This window comes from Vulpes vulpes, chromosome 14 (assembly GCF_048418805.1).
Source record: "Vulpes vulpes isolate BD-2025 chromosome 14, VulVul3, whole genome shotgun sequence".
NCBI classification, from domain to species: domain Eukaryota; kingdom Metazoa; phylum Chordata; class Mammalia; order Carnivora; family Canidae; genus Vulpes; species Vulpes vulpes.
The window spans coordinates 49,151,085-49,173,296 of NC_132793.1; the positions used below are offsets into that span (position 1 = coordinate 49,151,085).

Genomic DNA, 22,212 nt, shown 5'->3' on the forward strand with positions numbered 1-22,212 from the left:
ACCCAGGCATGCGCCTATACTCTCAATCTCTCTTTCTCCCCACCTCCCACCACCCTTCAAAGCAGGTTGTCTGAATTATGGTTTATTTTTTAAAAGGCAACAAAATACTTAGGAAAGATCAATATAATGAGAGAATGGATAAGCAGGCTGAATTGTGACAAATTCCAGCAGCCTTTCTATCAAAAATGAGAACAAATCACACTGCAACAACTAATTCTCTGCAAGAAGGTTCAGACTTCCAAGTGGCTCTCTGAATGGTAAAGCATACAAATCAGGGCAAGGTTTTAACATTCCAGCCCACTACCTTTTTCTCTTGTAGACATATACTTGTCACAGACTGAATAGAAATATACCTGTTCCTATTCCAGGAAACCTGCCTTAATAGTTCCCCTGAAAATCAATAGGTTTCAACTGACAATGCTTGAAGAAGTTTCACTTCAGTTGACACAGCTTGTTATCTGCAAGCTACTTTACTTAATGTGTTCTGAGACCTCAACTGGGCCGAAAAAGTCTATTTGAGATACTGATTTATATTTTCCTGTCCATCACTGACCAAAGGCAACCTTGACTTCACTTTTAAAGCACACCCATGAATGGTTACAAGTGGCCATGGCAACATTTAATAAATGCAAATCTTTAATTAAGATGAACCCAGACATCTCTCTTATGTAAATCATAGAAAATGGAAAATAAATGGCCCATGGTCAGTGTTCTATGTTCCCCAAGGCTAGGTAGAAAGAGACAAGAGCAGGTAATCCTCAGTTTACCCAGTGGGGTAAATAGTATTATCTTTAGTTTAGAATGGAAGAATCTGGAAATCTCCTCTAATGGACATATCCTGAAGTTTCATCTACCAAGAATTTAGGAGGAGGCCTGTGTATATTTAATCTAGAACGTTTCAAATTCTCCTGCAACATCATAGTTATATATTCAAATAGTTAACTCATAAGAATATAAGGAAAAATGAGTAGACATTAAAAAATAAATCACAGAATTATTAGCAAATCACAAGGTGTGTTTCTTCAACTAACTCAAAAAAAAGATAAAAGGCCTCTTTCACCCTTTAGCACTTATGGAAATTTTATAAAACTTAAAGGCATTTTCTAGTAAAATAAATTATTCAACAAAAACCTTTATAGAAATTGATAGGTAACTTTACACTCTAATAACTAAAATATGACAAAATTTAGACCAGGGACAGCTTCTACACTGTGGACCTAGCCACACTGCTCCCATGCTAAGAACCAGAATACAGCTATGAGGTTGAAAGCATTCTAAATCTAGCAATCACGAGTATCCAAGATTTATTTGTATAGGAGGTCCTAAGATCAGAGATCTTTATTTAGCACCGTATTAAATTTGATTGATAATAGCAGTAATTTTAAAAGCACTCTAAAAACAATATAATTAATCTTATTCATACAAAATTGCAGAATATGTTGGGTACTGCTCACTCAGTTTTAAATGAAGCTAATGAGAACATCAGAACTGCACAGAATGAACTGGTACTATCATAATATAAAATGTCTGTGTAGACCCTTTATAATTAATAAGAATGTTCCCACTTATAACAAGCTTCCTAGGTATTGAAAAATATTTTACATAAATGATCTCTCACTTTAATCTTCACTAGAACACCATGAGCTAGATGTTCTTAAAGCCATTTTACAGATGAAGAAACTAAGATTGAGAGGTTTATACAATTTGTTGTAAAGCCACACAAGTAGTAAATGGCAGGAGTGATCCTGAACTCAATGTGTCTGGCTCCAGACCCCATAATCTCACCCCACAACTGCACAGCCCTTCTTAAGGAGACTCAGAATACCTATACATGCTGAAATGGCATGCTGAGATTGGCTCTCAGACTCACAAATTCTGAATTTATACACTGAGATTAATTCTTAGACTTGGTACTGGGTATTTCATGAAAGGGCATAGATTTTCCAGTAAGCTGAATGCAGTCTCTTCCAAGAGCTGAGCCATACAGCTAGAAATTGCATCTCACTTTTAGAATTCAAATACTTGTCTCCAAAAGTTCAAGGACACCATAATGATTGGTGAGCATAATTTTCTTAAATTTCAGTTGTTCTTGAATATGAGCCATACTGATAGGGATGAAGGGTGATTATTTAGATATACCCTGAGGTATGTACTTCTAAGGAAGAAAGGTAAAGCACGTGACTCACTCCTAAAATAGTAACGGCATTATCACCATGCCATTCTTTAAAAGTTGTAATTCCATTTCACTCAGCAAAATTCAGTCCAAACTGAAGGTTCCATCTGCTTACTCTGTTCAAATTCTGACACTTTCTTGAATCTATTTTTCTCATTTTGTCGCAATTTTAGGTTCAGCATATTCAAAAGTCGTGTGATACCAGTAATAAGGTTCCATCTCCTACATCACAGGTTGTCCTAATACCTGTGCCTGTCACAATCCTTTAATGCTCCAATGTTATTAATCTGAAGAAGTAGCTTAGTAAATCCTTTTTCTCTACTTCAGTTTCTTCCAAATATCACATAAAATGGAGATGGTAAAAAACTCATGAATGAAGTGGAAAAAAGTTAGCCTTGTTTCTTCCTTCACCTCTTGATTCATGTTTTACAAAGTTCATAGTACAAGTTCTACTGATACCTGCAAGTCACTTAGTTCTTAAATGCAAGGTGATAAAGAACTTCCGGGCGACCAAAAGGCACTGCTTCTGAATTTGTAGCTGTTTCAAAATTAAAGTTATAAAACAGGCCACCTTTTTCCCAAAAGGAGAGTAAGGATGCCACTCCAAGTGATTTGATAACTACTTCAGTACAAGGCCCATGAATAATAGTGGAAAAAAATTAAATCCATCATTACAAAAGACTCTTAATTCATTTTTCTTCTTGTTTATTACTCCTGCTGTCCTCAAAGCTTTATCCTTGTTAATGACACAATGAGATGAATGGATATTGCTTCTAGAAACGTCCAGGTTTTTCATTAGGGCAAAAAGTTGGTTCAACTATAATGTTCTTTTTTCTAGCACTTCAATACACCTATAGTAGGGTCACTGATGTTTATCAGAACATTTAGAACCTGCAAGATTTTGAAATGCCTTTTTTTTTAAAGATTTTATTTATTTATTCATGAGAGACACAGAGAGAGAGAGAGGCAGAGACACAGGCAGAAGGGAAAAGCAGGTTCCATGCAGGAAGCCCGATATGGGACTCGATCTCAGGACCCCGGGATCACGCCCTAAGCCAAAGGCAGATGCCCAACCGCTGAGCCACCCAGGCGTCCCCTGAAATGCTTTTTGAATGGCTAGAAGAAATGCTAAGTTATGATAAATAGGATGTCAATGCTGAAGTATGTTTTAACCCAAACTTTTGGTTATGAGAATTTTTATATATACTGAAATTTTGATATGCCAGCATGGATACTAGTATATTGTACTATATTCAATAATTGTTGATTTTTGTCATATTTTCTTTCTCTCCCCATATATATGTGTACATACATATACTCACACACATTTTTTTGTTGCTTAACTAATTGAAGGCAAGTTGCAAGCATGTTATTACCTTGGTTGATACAAATTTTAATGTATACTAATTCTATAAAATATAGTTATCTATATATGAAGTACATGGTATTATATCCACCTATAAAATATATGGTAATTAAAGACATTTTTGTGGAGCCTGGGTGGCTGAGTGGGTTGGGCGTCTGCCTTCAGCACAGGTGGTGATTCTAGGGTCCTGGGATCAAGCCCCACATTGGGCTTCTTGTTCAGCAGGGAGCCGCCTTCTCCCTCTCCAACAACCTGCCTGCAACTCCCCCTGCTTGTGCTGTCAACTAAAGAAAATCTCAAGAATGTATTTTTATTATAATTACACATTAATTTCCCATAAAGATATTTTTTAGTCAAAATATTCAATTATCTAAACATGATGGTTTATGTTTATTATCAGTATTAACTCTGTCCTGTATCTGACCATCAAAGAGATATGGATTTCTCCATAGGGCTGGTGCGTTAATCTGTCTAAATTCGAGTCATTGTCTATCATCCAGACATGTCAGTGCCTAAGGGATTCTCAGTGATGAACTGAGAGTCTTTTATTGCCAACATAATCTGAATCCTTACTCAAGTATTAAGTTATGAGAATATTACGGACTAACATTGACACAACATAAAATTTAAGTAAACTGTCTTGAAAAGTATTTAAACAGATCCTGGGAGGACTATTATTATCAAATAATTGACTGTAAAAGAGATGGGAAATCTTTGCTGGACTTAAAAATGTTCATATGTGAATTTAATCACCTGTAAACTCATGGAATCTTCTTAGGTTTATTAATTTTCTTGAGTGTGATATAAGTTACACTCATCTTCACATTAAAATACTAAATGGCATGTTTTGAAATTCACCTTAGAAGTCTTCTCTTATTAAAAAAAAAAAAAAAGAAGAAGACGACGTTTTCTCTTATAGGTAGTATTATAGGTAGAATTGTGTCCCCCGCCAAAAGCTATGCTGAAGATCTAACCACTAATACTTCTAAAGTGACCTGCTTTGGAAATCAAGTTGTTGAAGATGTTAAGTAGTTCATTTAAGATGAGATTATAATGGCATAGGGTTGGCCCCCACCCAATAGGAATGGTGTCATTCTAAGAGGAAAATTTGGACACAGTGCGCAGAGGGAAGATGAGATGGAGACACATAGGGAGACGGTAGCTGTGTGACAATGGAGGCAGAGGTCAAAGTGACACATCTGCAAGCAAGCTTCTGTCACCAGGAGCCAAGAGAGAGGCATGGGACAAGGTCTCCCTGAGCATGCCCAGAAATAATTGCCCTGCCAAAAAAAAAAACCTTGACTTCAGACTTCTGGCCTCAGAACCATAAGGGAATAAATTTCCACTGTTTTAAGCCTCCCTGTTTCTGGTAGTTTATTATACCAGATCCAGGAAATTCTCATCAATAGCTGATAATAGATGACAGAAAGATAGACAGGTAGATAAATAGACAGACAATCTTTTAGATCTTTTAGGTTTAGGTCTAGTCATAAAATGAGGACTTGAGGAATTATCCAGTGAAGTAGTATGGTGGTTCCAAAGTTATCAGTTGAACCACACAAAGTTGCCATTTTTGTATATAAAAAAAATGATTTCATAGAGGCAATTTTATGCAGTTCAATCTAATTAATAGATTACATAAATAATTCAATTTCTGAAGCCCTCTTTTCCCTGAAAGAGCAGATCTTTAACCGTTCACTAGGAAAATACTTTGTTTTCCCTGCATTGCTTTTCTTCTGTAAAAAGATTCTCAAGTTTCATGCATCTCACTTAGATAGGAAGTTTCGTCTTCACAACCGATATGAAATTAAACATTGGAGGCAACTGCTCTTCGAGGTTTTGCCTCCTATTTCTCTCATTCACACATCTCTGTGCATGGTTTATTCTAGGAGACAATGCTGGAGATTCCATCCGATTTACGTTCAAAGCTTGGGTTTCTCCAGAGGATTTTCTCTCATCCATTTGGCACAGCAGTAACTGTGTTTGACAACATCTGCCTTACAGCACCATCTGACACTTGGTTGCCATCCACAGTTTCTTCCCGCCTGGCTTCCAAGGAGGATGTTTCCCCAACAGAGGTGGAGAAGAGAAGACAGCAAGGGCAAACCAGAGCTTTACTTTCCTAATGAATGAGTCACCAACCCACCAAATGTCTTCACCCGTCTCTTATTCCAATTCAACCAAAGATTTCTGACATAAACCAATATTTTTCTAAACCAGTCATTTGTTCTTTGGGATTCTGAGCATTCACAGGTCATTTCTGAATGTTTCCTCTCCTAGACATTCATATAGCTGGCCCCTTTCAAGGTTTCCTCAACTATTTTATGAAAATAAAATAACCACTCACAAATTTTACTGACAATTTTTTTAACCGGCAAGAAAGGATACAATCAAGTCCAAAAACATCTCTTGTGTGACTACAGCTAAAGCATGCCAATTTATTTTCATGAAAAATAGATATTTAATAGGAAGTCCCATCTCATCAAATTTATCTTTTATGAAAGATAAGTATCTTTTGCAGTTACCCTCATAACAAATCAATGTTATGACTATAAGAAATTGATTCAAGAGAAAATTCCAAACCTTATCAATCAAAAGATTCTTCTATATTCTGGTGCAACTTAAACCATTGGCTATACCAAATAGGAAATTCAAAATAGAGGTTTATAGTAGAAACTGACATTTAAATTATTATCCTTCAATTAAACTGTCTTTGTTAGTTTGCTCTGGCTTTAAATTCTAAGGTTGTTTCAAGATGTCATTCTACTTCTACTCAACTGAAAAATCCTATGCCATTATGCTCTTCTTCATTATATGAGATTCTAAAATTTCCCTGTGCCAGACAATACATAAGCAGCTGGTGATATTAAGCCACCTTTAGAAAAAAAAATCTCTTGGACTAAAAGAGGAATTATTTGATTTCAAAATTTATGATAGCTCTCTCCTCAGCATACTTTACAGCTGGGTTTTCAGAAGGATATATATTTCACAGAATTTGAGAAAGAAAGAATGTGCTATAAAGAATATGTTGTGTTTTTGTGGTCTTATAAAGGGAAACTCTTTAAAGGCAGAGAGTACCAGGGGACTGCAGTGACAAATACTCTGTAGGACACAGAGCCTACCAGGAATACTAGTGTTAGATGCTGCCATTTGTATAGTGAACCTTCACCTGCTGCATTTCTTACTCACTGGAGATAAGCCTAAGTAACTTTGCCCCCTCAGCTCACCTAGGAGTATATGCCAAAAGAAGCAATATGAAAACACTATCCTTCCTTATTCAAATAGATTTCTCAAATGTACAGGCTCAGTCCTAGAAACGACAGCATTTGTCTAGTTGCACTTTACCAAAGCAAATCCAACTTCTAAAAATGAAGTCAGAAGCTGATGACTCCTTTCACAAATGCATCTATTTGTGTTTCATTTAGGTATTTTTAAACAGCAAGCGTTTCTAGTATATTAAACTGTTATTGGAGATTTTATATCTGTGTGTGTATATATATATATATGTTTTCATATATATATGTTTTCATATATATATATATGAAAACATAACTGGTGTACAAAGCGTAAGAGGAAAACATAATATATATATATGAAAACATAACTGGTGTACAAAGCGTAAGAGGTCCACCTGCCAGCTCTAAATGTTTCTCCTCACCACAGTTCTCCCCACAACCACACCCAGCCTGAGATCCACTCACTTTCATAGGATCATGAGCTTCCATCAGAAAACAAACCATTTGGCTGCACTCTCATTATCAAGATTCAAGGAGTTAGCTGTACACAGTTCTCTGGCCTCTCTGCCCTGTAAATCAGGGCTCCCGCCTTCTTCAGGTCACAGATCCCTTAGAGATACTGTTATATAATGAAATAGACTTACTGTTTTCTTTAACACTTTGAGAGCATAAGGCTTCTGGGTCCCCTTCTGTTTGCATCTGTACACAATGGAGGTAGCACCCCTTGAGGGGGGAAAAAGACAAAAAGAAAATATTATGCTCTGGACGTGAAATCAAGGGGAAAGCTTGAACATAAGTATCTTTTGCAGTTACCCTCATAACTGACAAGTGTTTATAAGTTGTACTACAGTACCAGCCCAACTGTTGTATTTTTTTTTTCTCACAACTGAGTACAGTTCACTCAGAAAAACTCTAGGTTTTCCAGTCTGTTCCTTTCCTCCCGGCCCATACCTATACAAGTAACATGCCCAGGGCTGCTCCATTCAGTAGGCTCTGGAAAAATCTGGTTCCCCAGGTGAATGTAGCTTTTGGAGGACATCAACCAAATCTCAGAGTCCCTGAGCTTCTCTAAAGGTACGTGTCTGGGGTAAAATTAACCGTACGGCGTCAGGGAGAGGGTTTAAGTTCAGCACCAGGCTGGAAGGGTCAGGACAGCGGGCACTGCTTGCTGAAGGAACAGGGGACCCTGTGAACTTACACCAATTTGTTCAATGCCCAGCATTCTTCCAGTGCCAACATTAACTCCACAAAGGTGCTGGCTCTTTCATGTTGGTGAAAGATGCTTGCTACCATTTATTTACACATGTCCTAACAAAAACAATTGTGTGAGATATCCAGGAGAAAATACAATAGAAATGGTTATAAGACATACAGAGGAAAAGTAAATCTATATTTATTAAAAACTCAAAGAAGTATAGAATGTTTTTTACCTTTAAAGGGGAATGGCAAGAAGGGCTCAGTAACTCTCTTAATACGTGTGTGAGGTTACTAAAAGGAGGACATTAAAAAGCAGTGTGGTCCTGATGTTCCCTCTCCACACATGAGAGCAGGACAATGAAACAGAGACAAAAGAAGTGCATACACCAAGTAGGCTTAAGTTCAACCTCAGAAAGAGAACTTTAGATAAATCTTAAAATAAGATCAGTTGAAGTAAACCTATCACACTTTAAAAATCAGGCTAAAGGACCTCTTGTGAGGATTGAATATTCAATCCTGTGTTTCTGAAATTCTAAGTAAGCACAAAAGAATTATGAAAACTAAACATATTCCTAGCTGCCCATTCACAATCCATTTTTAACAGAGTAAGAAGTCAGGAACTGATGGTCTATGTGCTAATACAAAGGAACAATTTCAATGCATCTTTAAAAACTTTAGTAAGATATAACATATATACAAAGAAATAAAGGGTTTTAGAAATGGAATAAACAGATAGAACTACAAAATTCAATTTTATTTTAAATTATCTAAAAGATAACTATCCAAAGCAAAATTATTGATGATGCATTGTGTTTATATTATATGTAAGAGTAAAATATATGACAATAGCACAAAGAATGAGGGAAGAAATCGGGAAGATACTGTTGGGTTCTTATACTTTATGTTAAGTATTATGAGATTATTTAACAGTAGATTTTGATTAAAGATGTATACTGTATAACCTACGGCAATGTATAAAATAATTTGAACAATCAATAATAAAAAATCAATAATGAAGCTAAAATGAAATAATTAAAAAAGTGAAATGTGAGAGGAAGAAACAAAATAAAAGATTAAAAATAAAACAGCTAAAAATATGGTGGATTTAATCCAATCATATTAGTAATTATATTAAACTTTATAAATACATTAATTAAAAATAAAGATCATCAGATTGGATTGGAAAACTGAGATCAAACTATATGCTGTGGACAATAAGACCATTTAAATATAAAGGTATAAATAGGTTAAAAATAAAATTATAGAAAAGAGATACTATGCAAATACTAACCAAAAGAAAGCAGAAATAGTTATACCAACATCAACTCAACCAGACTTCAGAATAAATATAAAGATGGACACTACTTAACTATGAAGGGGTCAATTTCCCATAATGACATAACAAATGTATATACACCTGTTACAGCGCTTCAAAATGCACAAAGCAAAAATTGACAGAACTGAAAGGAGAAAAAGACAAATCCACAAATACAACTGGAGACTTTAACACACCCTCTCAGCAATTGTTAGAAAAAGTAGACAAATTTCACCAATAGAAGTCATGAATATTATTAAACTAAGCTAACCTAACTGAAATGAAGAGAAAATTACAGAAAAAGCAGAATACACATTTTCTTCAAAGTCAGAAGATTCACATCTTCAGTTTCCAGACTTAGTATAAAACTATAGTAATCAAGAAAGTGCTGTTGGAGAAAGAACATGAAAAAGAATGAAAAAAAGAATAGAAATAGTCATAAACATATAGGACTTGTCGGTAAAAAGGCAATTCAGTGGAGAAAGGACAGTCTTTCTAACTACACAAATAGTGTTGGAACAACTGGATACCCACATGGAAAAAACAATCAAGCAAGCAAGCAAAACAAAATAAAAACCTTCTTCCAAATTCACACTGTACCAAAAAATTCTCAAAATGGATCACAGATATAAATATAAAACCTAAGATTCTAAAACATGACCAAAATAACATGGAAGAAACTTTTGTGACCTTTGTTAAGGCAATGAATTCTTACGTACAAAACCAAAAGCACATGAATCAAAGAATAAATAAATAAATTGGACTTTAAGAATGTCTGCTCTTTGAAAGCCACGACGGAGAAAATGTTTACAAATCACATATATGATAAAGGACTTGTATCTAAAATTACAAAGAAGCTTTTAACCCAATAAAAAATAACAGATTTTAAAAATGAACCAGGGATGCCTGGGTGGCTCAGTGGTTGAGCGTCTGCCTTTGACTCAGGGCATGATCCTGGAGTTCTGGGATCAAGTCCCATGCCAGGCTCCCCGCAGGAAGCCTGCTTCTCCCTCTGCCTGTATCTCTGCCTCTCTGTCTGTGTCTCTCATGAATAAATAAATAAAATCTTAAAAAAAAAAAAGAACCAAGGATTTTTAACATCTACTTCACCAAAGAAAATAATATATCGATGTCAAAAAGTACAGAGAAAGATGCTCAATGTCATTAGTCATTAGAGAAATGAAATTAAAACCACCATTAGATACAACTACATACTTAGTGGAATGCCTTAAAGAAAAGAGACCGAGAGAGAGAGAGTGAGAGAGAGAGAGAGAGAACGCACAAACCATGGGCGGGCAAGGATGCAGAGCAACTAAAACATACACTTTTGGAAGGAATGCAAAATGGTACAGCCACTTTGGAAAACAGCCTGGCAGTTTCTTATAAAATTAATAGTACCATATAATCCATCCATCTCACTCTTAGGTATTTGCGCAAGTTAGATGAAAGCTATGTTCACTCACAAACTTGAAAACAAATCTTGGTAGCAGTTTCTTAGTAATCATCAAACACTGCAAACAACTCCAATGTTGTTCCTCAAATGAGAAACAGAATAACTATCTGTGGACCCATCCATAGAGGGGAATACTACTCAGAGAGAAAAAGGAAAGAGCTAGAGTGCACACACCACCTTGGATGGTTCTCTAGTATTCTCAGGGAAAGAAGCCAGATTCAAAAGTCTACATACTCATTCCATTTATAGAATATTCTTGCAGAGACAAGACTATAGGGACAGAAAATAGATCAGTGCTCAGAGAGATCAGGGAGGGACCAGCTACAAGTGAGTATGGGAGAATTTTTTAGCATGATTAAACGTGTACATTTTGCTTGTGGTGCTGCTTATATAACTATATATATTTGTTAAAGTAGGTAGAAATGTATAATAAAATAGGTGAAATTTACTGTATGCAATTATACCTTGATAAAAATACAGTGGAAAACCTTTTCAAGAAAACCATATTGTTCAAAGGTAAGATTTTCAAAAACTTACCAAAATGTAGCCTATGACACTCAACTTAGTCTATTTTTATTTAATGGTAACTGATGACATTTTAAAAAAAGAAAGGGGGCAGCCCCAGTGGCGCAGCGGTTTAGCGCTGCCTGCGGCCCAGGGTGTGATCCTGGAGACCGGGATCGAGTTCCATGTTGAGACCAGGGATCGAGTTCCACGTCGGGCTCCCTGCGTGGAGCCCGCTTCTCCCTCTGCCTGTGTCTCTTCTGCCTCTGTGTGTGTGTGTGTGTGTGTGTGTGTGTGTGTGTGTGTGTGTCTATGAATAAATAAATAAAATCTTTTTTAAAAAAAAGGAAAAGAAAAAACAGAAAATACAAGGTAAAATGATTTGCAAACACTGAAGAAAACTAAAGATCCAATTTCCGTTTTTATAACAATTGAAAAATTAAGATACTCAAAAATTCATGTCAAAGAAATACATTATATATCATCTATTCCTTAATTTCCTGATCACATTAAATTACCTATCAATAATTTCAGTATAAAAATAATTGTCTTAGCAAAAGCCTTCCAAAAATGTTTAACAAAATACATTCTTAACTGATCAACCTCAGGATATAAGTATGCCAGAAATAATTTATAAAAACCTTTAAAGACCTTGAACTTTATGGTCAACTAATATTCGATAAAGGAGGAAAGACTATCCATTGGAAGAAAGACAGTCTCTTCAATAAATGGTGCTGGGAAAATTGGACATCCACATGCAGAAGAATGAAACTAGACCACTCTCTTGCACCATACACAAAGATAAGCTTCTTATCTTTGTGGGGGTGGGGGGGAATGGGTGACGGGCACTGAGGGGGACACTTGACGGGATGAGCACTGGATGTTATTCTGTATGTTGGTAAATTGAACACCAATAAAAATTAATTTATTAAAAAAAAAAAGAGTTAAAAATAGACCTGCCCTACGACCCAGCAATTGCACTGCTGGAGATTTACCCCAACTCCTTTTGCACAGCAAAGTATACAGTCAACAAAACTAAAAGACAACCTACAGAATGGGAGAAGATATTTGCAAATGACGTATCAGATAAAGGGCTAGTTTCCAAAATCTATAAAGAACTTATTAAACTCAACACCAAAGAAACAAACAATCCAATCATGAAATGGGCAAAAGACATGAAGAGAAATCTCACAGACGAAGACACAGACATGGCCAACATGCACATGAGAAAATGCTCTGCATCACTTGCCATCAGGGAAATACAAATCAAAACCACAATGAGATACCACCTCACACCAGTGAGAATGGGGAACATTAACAAGGCAGGAAACAACAAATGTTGGAGAGGATGCGGAGAAAAGGGAACCCTCTTACACTGTTGGTGGGAATGTAAACTGGTGCAGCCACTCTGGAAAACTGTGTGGAGGTTCCTCAAAGAGTTAAAAATAGACCTGCCCTATGACCCAGCAATTGCACTGTTGGGGATTTACCCCAAAGATTCAGATGCAATGAAACTCTGGGACACCTGCACCCCAATGTTTCTAGCAGCAATGTCCACAATAGCCAAACTGTGGAAGGAGCCTCGGTGTCCATCGAAAGATGAGTGGATAAAGAAGATGTGGTTTATGTATACAATGGAATATTACTCAGCAATTAGAAATGACAAATACCCACCATTTGCTTCAACGTGGATGGAACTGGAGGGTATGATGCTGAGTAAAGTAAGTCAATCGGAGAAGGACAAACAGTGTATGTCCTCATTCATTTGGGGAATATGAATAATAGTGAAAGGGAATATAAGGGAAGGGAGAAGAAATGTGTGGGAAATATCAGGAAGGGAAACAGAACATAAAGACTCCTAACTCTGGGAAACGAACTGGGGGTGGTGGAAGGGGAGGTGGGCGGGGGGTGGGGGTGAATGGGTGACGGGCACTGAGGGGGGCACTTGACGGATGAGCACTGGGTGTTATTCTGTATGTTGGTAAATTGAACACCAATAAAAATTAATTTATTAAAAAAAAAACCTTTAAAAAATTTTTGGTATTTTTGTATATGAGGAATCCATTAAGAGAATCCAATTTTACTTTGCTAAGTAAATGGACTTGTTAATATTAACATATTTTAATTTTTTCCACCTCTATTGAGTTATAACTCACATTTAACATTGTATAAATTTAAGATGTACAATGTAATGATTTGATAAATGTAGATATTGTAAAATAATTACTACAGTAATATTAGTTAATACATCCATCACCTCACATAGATAGAAATAACTTTCACAATTTTAGAAATAACTTTTTAGAGGATAAAAAATTCAAGTTAAAAGAATAGAGCAGCCAAAATAAATTTATATGAAAATAACATTTCAGTAATTTCTCTAAAATATAACCCATTCTTTGATCAAATTAAATGATTAGCTTAAAGAAACCACATTTCAATGTTTTTATAAAAATAATAAATTATGGGATCCCTGGGTGGCGCAGTGGTTTGGCGCCTGCTTTTGGCCCGGGGCGCGACCCTGGAGACCCGGGATCGAATCCCACGTTGGGCTCCCGGTGCATGGAGCCTGCTTCTCCCTCTGCCTGTGTCTCTGCCTCTCTCTCTCTCTCTCTCTCTCTCTCTCTCTCTCTCTGTGTGACTATCAAAAATAAAAATTTAAAAAAAGTATTAAAAATAATAATAATAATAATAAATTATTTTCTGTTAAACAGAAAGTCAATACACAAAAAGGATATTTGTTATAATATTGTATCCACATTTCAAAATAGATTATATAGAGAGAATCACCATAAAATTTTCTGAGATATAAAGGAAGCAAGGAGATTATAGCAGAGGATATTATATGGAGTTATTCAACTGGAAGAAAAAAAGCTTCATTACAACTATTAACTATTCATTACAATATATTCTTTAACAAAAGGCCAAGAAATAAAGAAATTATTCCAGTTAGAATCTTTTCTGCTATGACTTTGTTAAGAAAGAGAGTTAATAATATCCAAATCCAAATTGAGAGTTAATATCAAATTTGGAGTCCAGATCTGACTTCTACTTTCACAATGGTTTTAAAAGAATTGTTAAAATACTTTATTTTTGTTTATAAAATAAATCTTTATTTTATAAATAAATATTAATTTATAAATAAGTCTTGATGTATAAAGATTTTATTTTATATTAATTTTTTGAAAGAGAGAGAATGTGTGTGCAAGAGCGGCCAGAGGAGCTAAAGAAGAGGTAGAGAAACCACCTCCAGCAGACTCCCTACTCAGTGCAGAGCCCCACTTGGCCTCCATCTCACAACTCTGAGGTCATGACCTCAGCTGAAATCAGGAGGTGGAGGCTTAATCGACTAAGCCACCCAGTAGCCCCTAAGGATTTTATTTTTAAGTACTCTCCACACCCAATGTGGGGCTTGAACTCACAAGCCTAGATCAAGAGCCCCATGCCCCAACTGAGCCAGCCAGGGGCCCCCTTAACAGAAATTTTGGAAAAAAAAATATTTTTTAACTCTAGCCTTTTCTAAAATGGTTGGTTATTAGGAAAAAAGTTTAAAAGGTAGACTGTCAAGTTTCATTGCAGAGAAAGAAGAAAAAGTTAAGAAACGCTTGATACTGATACCCAGGTGTGTGTCAAACTTACGGATGTGGGGGAAAGCTCCAGATATAATATTTATGTATTTGTCTGAGAACATATCAAGTATAGAGTCCCATGCTACTACATTTAGGACTACTTAGCACAGAAAAGGGGGCCTTTTATCCTGTAGTTCATCTTTACATGCTCCTCATGTCCAACACTTAAGGAACAACTATCAACAGGATTCACATTAATGTTTCAGGGAATTAGGATGAAAATGCATAATGTTAAGACAATTTAGAGTCATGGGCACTCTCCAGTAAGGAAGGCTAAAAATCAGTGACTGGCTTTCTGGGGGAGGACTTAGTGGGACATTAGTGATTTGGGGGCTGAAGCAATAGAGGCTGGCTTGACTTGCTACCAAACCTACAACTTGTTCTTCGGAAATGCAAGAGAATTGCAGATACAGAATCTCTTAAAACACAGAGGTCTGCAGGGACTGTTGACTAGTCTCTGGCTGGCTTCAGACATGCCTCTGTAATGATATGCTTCACAGCCATGCGAAATCATCTCTGCTAAGTGTATTAAGCCTCATAAGCTATGAAAGAGTTTTGTTATTTTTTTTTTTAAATGGGAGGGGTCTCAAACAGGACCCAGAGAATCTTGTTACCTTTTTCTAATGTTGAAGGTGCTTGGTTAAAGCATTGAATTATGCTAAAATATTAATAATTTTTAAACATTTCGATGCATTTATTTCTTGTTTTGTTTGGTTTTGCACCTGGTTTTTAAATTATTTTATTTTCAATATGTGTATGTGCTTGCAGGAAAGATTTTTTTCTTTTTAGGAAAGATCTTTCTAACACTCATTATGGAAGGGTTTGTTCTTACAAGGCTGTGATTAATAAGAACTGTCAGTCATATGCTGAAAACATAATGTGTGCCAACTCTATATGTCATTGTATTTCTTCTACATGATTGACTTGGCTATTATTTAACAAGCCTATTCTTTTCATTGATTTTTTTTTAGATTCAATGAATTGTTAAAGAATACTGGTTATAACTCCAAAATTGATTCTTCTTGGGGGTGAAAGTAGAGTCATACTCAGGAACAGGAGCCTGAAAAAAATCAAAGTCTCTAAATGTTTAATGTCAGCACACATCTTGCCCCATTCCAGTGACAGTTTTTCATTGTTTCATTCTCCAACCCTGTCAGCTGCAACTCCTCCATGCTCTTCAATACTGAAGTGTTTCAAGGTGCTCTTTGGTCACCAAAGACAAAAATCAAATCTGAACCTTAAACCAACAAAGAACAGGAAAAACTGCTGGAATGACTGAATTACTGATTTGGCATTTTCAATCCACAACTTGAGGAACGGCTAACCTTTAAAATTTAGAAAATTTTTATTAGACCTGGAGGTTTTCCAAGTCCAGTAAAGTTTACAATCCTAAAGTATATCTCAAAAATATCATGTCAAGGAATGCCAGTAAACCCCAGATTTTACGAAGTGCTCAAGGCCTGAGGTTTTAATAAGGCTTGGTTCAGAATTTCAGTCTATCCAGAACTATGCTCTCCCTTCTCTGGTTCATTTACTTGCTAAATCGTGCAGAGGGCCAGGGCAAGCACTCCAACCTGAGTTACCAGGGTCATAACCCATCTTCCTCCACTCTTCCTCCACTCTCCTGGACAGATTCTCACTTGTTTCACCCTGATTTCAGCTTGCTCTATACCCACTCCTTTATGTCTTCAAGATCTATGCTGGCAAGTGCTTAACTCCTCCATTCTGACCACCACCTCAAACCATGAACCATTATGCTCTTTACGTGAAAAGCCTCCAGGCCCTCACAGCCCTGTTTCCGAGTTCACAATTCCTTTCAGTTGTGGCCTTGACAGCACCTAGCTGTGACTTTGCTCCAATTCCTCAGTCTCTGCAATGACTAGCTTATATATGACTCCTTTTATTTCAAAAATTTAACAAAGACCCTGCCCTAAGACAAAGAGCCTAAGAAGATTTGGAATCCAAATGCTGAATTTTAGTACAATAAAACAAATAAGAAACAGCTTCAAAGTACCAGGTTGCCTTATGTATTTGTTCTCAATCAGAAAGTCACCTAACAGTAGATACTGTGGACATAAAGGGTCCTAATACTCTTATCACTCCTTCCCTTTGTTTGCTTTAAAATATTTACTGTCTCATATGTTAGCCATCAGAATCAATCAACCAAATGCCTGATGAAGACTTTATTTTTCTTTTCTCTTTGAATCTGTGTGTGCACATGCATGCAACACACATGAAACTGAATTTCCAATCAACCATCTCATGTCACCATGAGATGAGGACAGCTATGGCTCTTCTTTCTTCACCTTTCTGCTCCATTCCCAGACTCATTTCCTTCTCTTCCATATCATCTACTATACTACTGTGTTTACATGTATTCATCTAATCCAGCCTTCCCACCTTGACTTAGGCTTAGTGATACCAACATGCAGTAAGTACTATTGTTTTTGTATACTATTGGTCGTAATGTACTTTTTCCAGTTTCTTGTAATATAATTGCTACATAACATTGCATAAGTTTAAGATATACAACATGTTGGTCTGATACACTTATATATTGTGAAAGATTACCACACTGGGGTTCATTTAACACTTCCATCACCTCACATAATTACTTCTTTTTTGTGGTGAGAATATTTAAGATTTATTCTCTTAGCAATTTTCAAGCATATAATATTAAATATAATCACTATGTAGCACATTAGGTCCTCAGAATTCAATCATAACTGGAACATTGTACTCTTTGGCCAGTATCTCCCCATTTCCCCCACGTCCCAGTCACTGGCAACCACCATTCTACTCTCTGTTATAGTTCAGCTTTTTTAGATCCCACATATAAGTGATATATACAGTATGTATCTTTCTCTGTCTGACTTATTTTGCTTAGCATAATGCCTTCCATGTCTACTCAGGTGCCCCTATGTTATCTTCCTTTTAAAAAAAGTTGCATTTTTCGGTGGCAGGCAGTTGAGTTGGGGACAAATCTTTTTGACCTTGTTCAGTTTGGTTTTATTTGTTGTTAGAGCAAATCTATTTGTTTTTTGTTCTTGGTGCAACAGCATGGTACTTGCTCTAGGGATGTGGCCTATACTCCCAACATGTCATCTTGAGATTTTTTTTTTAATTTTATTTATTCATGAGAGACAGAGAGAGAGAGATTGGCAGAGACACAGGCAGAGGGAGAAGCAGGCTCCATGCAGGGAGCCCGACATGGGACTCAATCCCCGGTCTCCAGGATCAGGCCCTGGACTGAAGGTGGCGCTAAACCACTGAGCCACGCGGGCTATCCCTGAGATTTCAACCAAACATCTGAGGTACTCAGTGAAGTCTCTCCACCTTGGTTTGGCCATAGATCCCCTGTCTTCTAACATCCATGCCTATCTTTCTTCTGATAGCTCTGTTGCTGCTGCTTAGCTTCATAAAACCTCACCATATATGGTCCTCAGAGAACCATGGTGAATGTGGTACTTACCTTGTGTTTCCCTTCTCTCAGGAACCAAAGTTCTGTCCTGCACTGTTTAGTGCCTAAAAATAACTGTGCCATGCATTATGCCCAGGTAATTTATGGAAGCATAAGTGTACTTCCTCTTACTCCAATCACTGCCAGAGCAGAACGCCTTGCTGACACTCTTAATTTTTATTAATTTACCAAGTTTAAATCAGATATTATTGTTGCAAAAAAGATAAACAATATATCTATTCTTTCTGCATTTATTAATAGTGCATTGCAAATGGTGACAAAGCTTGTGAGCAAAGGAGATTAGTAAGTGATAAATCTATAAGAGCAAAATTAAGAAATTCCCTTTGGCTTTCTAGGCAGCTTTTAAACACCAATAGCTTCAGTTATTGTTTCTGAAAAAGAAAGAAATTTTGAGGCATGAGACATAATTATGTCAAAACAATGTGGCCAAAATTTTTTCCTGTTGAAAAATGATCAAACAGGCAAATTTTAGGACAAAATAACTAACCCATTTTAGATCACAGGCCTTGAGACTGCTCTAAAGGATTCACATGGCTGTGAGCTGTACCAGATGGTCACTAGAGACAAGGAAGAGATTTCATCTCTCCCAGCTGTGACTTAGTCTTGTCACTGGCATTTAGCAACATCTAGCATTTAATAATATGAAACTGTAAGGATTAGATATCAATCCGATCACTCCTTCAACGAACAGCTTAGCAGGGGCAAGGCTGGGAGCTTATTTAATACATAGATATTTGGCCTGCACAGGTTTTTGAATGTCTTGCCAAGATATAAATATTCAAGGATTTCATAAAAAAAAATTCAGATTTCCAGCTTTTCTTGAATCTGGCAACAGTAATTTTTAAATCGTGTCTAGTAGTAGTTGATATGACCTAAGTAGCAAATGATTTTTAGAGAGGGCCTGTAGTGCCCTTGATAGCTTTATACACTTACATCACCACCCAGATCCTGTGGCATACACATTTTCCTTTCCTGACCTCATGAACATTCAGGAAGTAAGAACAGCTGCTGGTAACCAAAGCAGATGAATGTCTAAAGGCTCCTTTCCAGAGATGTAGGTGGGATTCCCAATTCCTAGAACATATTTCATTTCTCTGCTTTAAAATTCAGTCCATGATTATTACTCCATTTCACTGTATCAAAGACACCATCGATTTTCAGAGGCATCATTATGCTATGATCACAGAAAAGAAAAGAAAAGAAAAGAAAAGGAAAAGAAAAGAAAAGAAAAGAAAAGAAAAGAAAAGAAAAGAAAAGAAAAGAAAAAGTTGCTTTTGTTTGACTATTTCATGGATTGAATCCATCTTGAGACAGAGGTGTTGCAATGTGGGAAATTGTACATCTTAATATCAATCATAAATGTTAATATCATATATGAATAGCACACATGAATAGAATGCTTTCTGGTTTACAAATCTACGTCACCCTCTTCCTGATTTCCATCCTCTCTGCCACTATCTCTCAAATAGGCTCCAGGCCTCTAGTCTCATTCCCTTCAGTTTTCCTCCAGTCTACTGGCAGGACAATCTTTCTAGAACAGAAATCTGACTGTCCTCTATGCTCACCATCCCCATGACAGTGAGAAGGACCCAGTTTTCTCAGATGTGAGACCTCATGTGAGATCATTTGGTATCTTGCCCTTTTCTGGTTTCACCTCCTCTTGCTCTCCCTTTTGTAGTTACCAATACCAAACTCTTCGTTTCAGTCACCTCCTCCAATTTTCTGGCTAACCAGATCTCAGTCGTTCTTTAATTCAGCACAGCCATCACCTCTTATGGGATGCCTTCCACAGCACAAATACTGCATCTTTTCATTCCATTCTGGAGTCATCTGAAGCTAGCTCAGTCCATTTCTGTACTTATGGTTTATGCCTTGTGGTTTATCTGCATGCATGCCTGTCTAGACCAGAGCTTGTAAATGGCCACCTCATAAGTGGATTCCATCCTTCACAGACACACTTTGCCTGCAAAATGTTTAGATCATATCTATAATTGCATGTCCACAATAAAAATACAAATTATTTCATATTTTAAGGAAACCAAACCTAGATATTAGGTACTAGCATTCTTGAAAAGCCACAACGAGCTGAAGCTGGCAGGGGCCGCCCCATCAAGATAAGACATACTTTCTACAGTGTATCAGGAAGCCCACCAATCCGACTGGTTTATAATATGTCCTTTCACTCATTTACAATCCAGACCTGGCCTCAGTAAGCATCAGAGTTTGCAACTTTGGGTATAAACTGTGTGCTCCTTGAATTAAGGGAGTATCTTATTGATCTGTGTCCCCTGGTGCCCAGCACAAAGCCAGATATAGAAGTTGGAGTTCAAGAAACAGTTCATGAATTGAATGGATTAACCTGATATGATAATCACAACAGTCTACTAAAAAAGGTAAGGTAGGTATTATGACTTACAGTTGATAAAGAAACTAGTTTGGAAAGTTAATGTCTTGCTTAAGAAGACATAATTCATAAGAAGTAAAGCTAAGACTGAACCCAAATCTCTACTCCATGTCTCAGGATTTACACTAAGACACAGTCTTTTGTGGTCTATCTATCTGGAAAGGTGATGAAACCTCAACTTTTTTTTTTCAGTGAATAAGGTAATCACCATGTCCTCTATAGCCCTCCCTTCACAGAACTTACTGCGCACTGCTATGTATTATAGTTACCTGTGTGCATGTGTCCCCCTCACATGACTTGAGGATGAAATCCTGTGACCAGCCAGTACCTCTCATGTAGTAGACCTGAAACACTGGCTTGGAGAATTTGAAGAAATTGAATGGATAAATCTCTTTTCTTTGTTATTTCTATAATAACACGAAAGGAGAGAAGGGAAGAAATAAAGAATGAAAAAAAAAGGAGGAATGAAAGAAGAATATTGTTAGAAAAGAAGAGAAATTAAAATTCAGTCAAGGGGCTCCTGGGTGGCTCAGTCAGTTAAGCATCCACCTTTGGTCACAGGCCATGATCTTGGGGTGCTGGGATCTAATCCTGCATTGGGCTTCAGCCCCACACTGGGCCCCCTAGTCAGCAGGAAGCCTGCTTCTCCCTCTCCTTCTTGCTTGTGCATGCTCTCTCGCTCTCTCTGTTGCTATCTCTGTCTCTCTCTCAAATAAATAAATAAAACCTAAAAAATAAAAACAAAATAAAACTCAGTCAAGAGTCCACTTTACCTGGTTACTGTTTCCCATCTTTATCAGCAGTATTTGTCATGATAAAACAGATAAATTCATTCTGTTTCTAATGCATTTAGGAGTTAAAAGTTTTAGTTACATTACTGTCCTACTGCCTCTTTCAGATTTATATGTTTCCACCAGGTCACCACCACCTCTCACTTTGTTAATAGCACTATGTGTTTCTTTCATTAATGCTGGACAATTTGTTTCATTAGTGACATTTCATCACAATTTAAGAGTCATTCTTACAATTAGAAGGGACACTGCTGTTTTGGACAGTATTGTCTAAGTTGAATTGACACTGACGGGTAGCAGAGGTTGGTATTTATACAGTTTGTTGGGGGTTCCTCCCCTCAAAAGACTTACAATGTCTTCTTCCCTCTTCCACTTGGGTAATAAAATTCATAAGGGAAAAGAGTAACTATTATTCACGGTTATGTTAAGGCCATCAGCCTTATAACAGTCTTATGATCCATAAACAGTACTCAATGAACCTCACTTACTTGTCCAGGAAACAAGAACCATATTTGGGGTTTTACTATTTGACAATTCTGGGCCTTGCAAAATGATACTGCCTAGCCACGTGGATCACAGGAATTATTAATTCAGCTGGCCATATAGTTTGCCAACTTTAAATCCCAATATGGAAAGTTGATCACCTTTTTTTCATCTGTTACT

At 36.8% G+C, this 22,212-nt stretch overlaps 1 protein-coding gene across 3 annotated transcripts in view; it reads right to left on the reverse strand.

Moving 5' to 3' along the window:
• Positions 1–22,212, reverse strand: part of CAMK4 (calcium/calmodulin dependent protein kinase IV) — a 197,157-nt gene that overhangs the window by 90,723 nt on the left and 84,222 nt on the right. For all 3 annotated transcript variants that reach the window (XM_072736585.1, XM_072736586.1, XM_072736583.1), the window contains one exon: positions 7,420–7,498. In XM_072736585.1, coding sequence (XP_072592686.1) covers positions 7,420–7,498 — 79 coding nt within the window. The remainder of the gene's footprint in view (positions 1–7,419; positions 7,499–22,212) is intronic.